This window comes from Notothenia coriiceps, unplaced genomic scaffold (genome assembly GCF_000735185.1).
Source record: "Notothenia coriiceps isolate Sejong01 unplaced genomic scaffold, NC01 NC01_scaffold00012191, whole genome shotgun sequence".
In the NCBI taxonomy this organism is placed as follows: Eukaryota; Metazoa; Chordata; class Actinopteri; order Perciformes; family Nototheniidae; genus Notothenia; species Notothenia coriiceps.
The window spans coordinates 1-3961 of NW_011344892.1; the positions used below are offsets into that span (position 1 = coordinate 1).

Genomic DNA, 3961 nt, shown 5'->3' on the forward strand with positions numbered 1-3961 from the left:
CAGTTTGTTACCGTGTCTGATGTGTTCAGGGACGCTGTGTTTACCGTGTCTGATGTGTTCGGGGACAGTGTGTGGTGTGTTCAGGGTCAGTTTGTTAACTTGTCTGGTGTGTTCAGGGACGGTGTGTGGTGTGTTCAGGGACGGTGTGTGGTGTGTTCAGGGACGGTGTGTGGTGTGTTCAGGGTCAGTGTGTGGTGTGTTCAGGGACAGTTTGTTAACGTGTCTGGTGTGTTCAGGGACGGTGTGTGGTGTGTTCAGGGTCAGTTTGTTAACTTGTCTGGTGTGTTCAGGGACGGTGTGTGGTGTGTTCAGGGTCAGTGTGTGGTGTGTTCAGGGACAGTTTGTTACCGTGTCTGATGTGTTCGGGGTGCGGCTCTCTGAAGGTCAGGTGGTACGGCAGGAAAGCTAAACTCCTCCTCGTGGGTTTGTCTCTGATCTCGTCCACCACGTCCTTCAGGGTGTAGATCGTGCTGCCGATCTCCTGCAGAACAAAACAATAAAGAATTTAAAAAGGAAAGACAAAGGAAAATAAAGACCTGACAGACTAGTCTAATTCCCTTTAATTGAATTTGTTCAGCATACTATTTACAGACAAAGGCACAATAACACTTTCAACCTAAAACAAATGTATTTAAATATGAATGGGGCATGTTTATACATATTCAAATGATACAAAACTTAAAAATTTAAAAATAAATACACTTTTATGATGAGGATTTAGAGCTCTCTGTTGTTGTGACGTCATGGAAGTAAACCCAGATGTTGACTGATTGATTACAGACTTGTAAATAATAATAAACCCTGTTAATAATAATAATAATAAAATAAATCATCCTCCTGTTCCTCAATAAAATGCTCACGATGCAGATTCATCAGTAACAATTCTTCATGTAATTTAAAAGGTCCCATGTCATGGCCATTTCTACTGATCATAATTCCATTGTTGAGGTATACTAGAATAGATTTACATTGTTCCAAACTCACATTGGTTTCTCATACAGCATCTCTGTGTAGTATGTGTATTCACTCTCTGTCCTACACGGTTTGTTGGAGCTCCTGCCCCTTTTCTGCGTTAGAGTTGTACTCGCTACAGGGTGTACTTTGAGGGTTTTTGACTCTGCAGCAGACCGTTTAAAACCTTCATAACACTCAAGGGGACGGGTAATAACCAGAAAAGCATGACATGGGACCTTTAAGTATTTTCACAACTTAATTAAATGTAAAATCTCTGTTTGTGTTTTGGTAAAAGTAAATGTTTCATTTTTATAAGTAATACTAGTTCATTAATTAACTATTTTAAATGATGAAGATGTACAGCTCTGTTGTTGTGACGTCATGTATGTAAACACGGATTTTGTTAAATAAAAATATTTTTGTTCTTGTCAACATTTTAAATCTGGTATAAAGTTAAACATAGTCATAAAATAAATAAATGGAACTATTTTTAATGATGAGGATTTAGACCTCTCTGTTGCTGTGACGTCATATGTAAACACGCATGTTGACTGATTTACTTACAGACTTGTAAATAACAATAAATCCTGTTTACAAAGAGAAATATATTAAAATAAAGTCTGTTTTAGTGTTTATTCTGTTCTGTTTCCCCCACGCCTCTTCTCGCTCTGCGGCCTTTATCTCTCTCTCTCCGGCCTCAGAAGGGACCCCTCTCCTCCCGTTTCCCCCCATCCCCCCCGGGGGTCTGCTCTCTTTATACAGGTGCATTTTATATATTAATATGAAGCATATTCTCACCTGGAGAGGAGCTTTCTTCAGAAAAGCTCCTGCGTCTGCGACAACATGCGCAACCAAGGTAGGCGCCATCTTGGATCTGTGACGGAGAACTGGGCCGACCAATCAGAAGAGAGGAAATATGATGCGTTCAGACACTTAGGAACACTCGGAGAAACAACATTTAAAAAAGGAAATAATGATTCTCCGCTGATAAACGTAATAGTTCTTATTCTGATCAATATAAAATTAAACTTAAAATATTAGAAAATATTATTAAATACAAATAAAGTGAATAAGTTAAACATATAAATAATTATTAAAAAATAACCATTACAATGATTAATACATTTTTCATTCAATAAATATTTCCATTGTTATTATTAATATTATTATTGTTATTATTTTTATTATCATTATTAATTATTTTATTTGTTAACAGAATCATCTTTTTTTCCTAAAATTCTCATGATCATTGTCTTCTCTCCCAGGGAACGTGAACGCGGCGTCACGTGACATTAGAATCACGTGACGCTCTGTTGACGGTAGAAAACGGAAAGATGGCGGCGCGCTGGAGCAGCGAGAATGTGGTGGTGGAGTTTCGAGATGCTCAGGTATTAAAACGACCTTATTAAACTAAAGATACCGAAAGAGGAGCACAAGGAGAACCACTTTACATCCTCACAGTTTACTCCCTGAATACTTTACTTTAAACACACTTTCATTTGAGTTTTGCTTCAATTTCAATGTTCATTTACACTTAATTACAGTTTTTAGATAGATAGATAGATAAATAGATGGATAGATAAAAAGATAAATAGAGAGATAGATAGATAGATAGATAAATAGATTGATATATAAATAGATAGATAAGTACTTAATTGATCCCTATTTGGAAATTATTACAGCATAAAAAATAAGACACTCCAACAATCCAAATTATTTCTGAAATAGAAATGAAACAGCGTTCTAAAAAAATATAGGCTATATACATGTGGAAATACACATTTCCAGTAACAAATATAATGCAGGATATTATTGTGCAAGATATGTGTTATTCAATATATTAAAGGTCCCATGTCATGGCCATTTCTACTGATCATAGTTCCATTGTTGAGGTCTACTAGAATATATGTATATTGTTCAATGTTCCAAACTCACATTGGTTTCTCAAACAGCATTTCTGTATAGTATGTGGATTCACTCTCTGTCCTACACGGCTTGTTGGAGCTCCTGCCCCCCCCACTGTGCTCTGATTGGTCAGCTCGCCCACTCTGTTCTGATGAGTCCACCACCGTTACAGCGGATCATCAGTGATTATGTGTTACAATGGCGTTTGTTAGCAACCAGAAAATGACACCAGTAAGGACAAACAGATGAGTTAATTTAATTTGTGACTTTTTCAAACGCTGTAGTTATTATTAGGTGTTTGCAAAACTACGTTTAATTAAGTAATGAAGTATTTTATTTTCACCCCATTCCTACTTTAACTTCACTAATTAAAACATTAAACAATAATCTGACGCATGTAATTATGTTCAAATTAAGATTTATCTTCTTCTTGTGTTTTCAGGCCACCGCTATGTCAGTGGACTGCCTGGGTTCTCACGCTGTACTTTCCGGGTAAGTTTTGTGCACCTGAACGCACCACAGATATAAAATCATATCTCAGTTTGATCTAAAGCGCCTGTAATGTGTCCCTGAACGTGTCTAAGAATAAACATCATGTCTCAGTTTGCTCTAAAGTCTAAAGCGTCTGGAATGTGTCCCTGAACGCCTCTCAGGCGGCGCTTCCTGTACATGGTGAACCTGGAGGCTCCGTCCGAGCAGCCGAGGAAGATCGGGCGTCAGAGTAAGTGGGACGTGGGGACGGTTCAGTGGAAACCTCATCGAGACGAGGCGCACGTCTTCGCCGCCTCCGTGAGTTCTGCAGATTTCCATCAATAGTAAACACTGAGGAATCTGATGCTCAACATAACGAGTGTTTCTGGGTGCTTTTCAGAGTAACCAGCGCGTGGATCTGTACTCGTGGAAGGACGGCTGTGGAGAGATTCACTCGTCCCTGCAGGGCCACACCCGGGTCATCAGGTAATGCAAACAGACGCTCCTTCCTGTAGGGAACAACAGATACATCAATGACTCTCTGACGCTCTCTGTGGTGCGTTCACTGACTCTCGTGCGTTCACTGACTCTCTGTGGTGCGTTCACTGACTGTGGTGCGTTCACTGACTCT

The 3961-nt window shown here is 39.1% G+C and overlaps 2 protein-coding genes across 2 annotated transcripts; one reads left to right on the forward strand and one right to left on the reverse strand.

Moving 5' to 3' along the window:
- Positions 1 to 286: 286 nt before the first annotated feature.
- LOC104947254 (NIN1 (RPN12) binding protein 1 homolog) lies at positions 287 to 1840 on the reverse strand. The gene is made up of 2 exons (XM_010773234.1): positions 1753 to 1840; positions 287 to 481 (listed from the first exon to the last, which is right to left on the reverse strand). The coding sequence occupies exons 1-2, from the start codon at positions 1819 to 1821 to the stop codon at positions 287 to 289; spliced, it is 264 nt and encodes an 87-aa protein (XP_010771536.1). The 5' UTR covers positions 1822 to 1840.
- Positions 1841 to 2280: 440 nt separating this feature from the next.
- On the forward strand, positions 2281 to 3816 carry LOC104947255 (WD repeat-containing protein 59-like; the record flags this gene model as incomplete). The annotated part of the gene is made up of 4 exons (XM_010773235.1): positions 2281 to 2342; positions 3302 to 3351; positions 3513 to 3648; positions 3731 to 3816. Coding segments are annotated over exons 1-4 (326 nt in total), but the record flags the coding sequence as incomplete, so codon positions are not given.
- Between the last annotated feature and the right edge of the window lie 145 nt (positions 3817 to 3961).

Excerpts from the sequence above, each read along its gene's own strand:
- LOC104947254 (XM_010773234.1), bottom strand. The coding sequence starts at position 1,821 with ATGGCGCCTACCTTGGTTGCGCATGTTGTCGCAGACGCAGGAGCTTTT. Across the intron at positions 482-1,752 it reads TGAAGAAAGCTCCTCTCCAG|GAGATCGGCAGCACGATCTA; the intron begins GTGAGAATATGC and ends TTTGTTCTGCAG.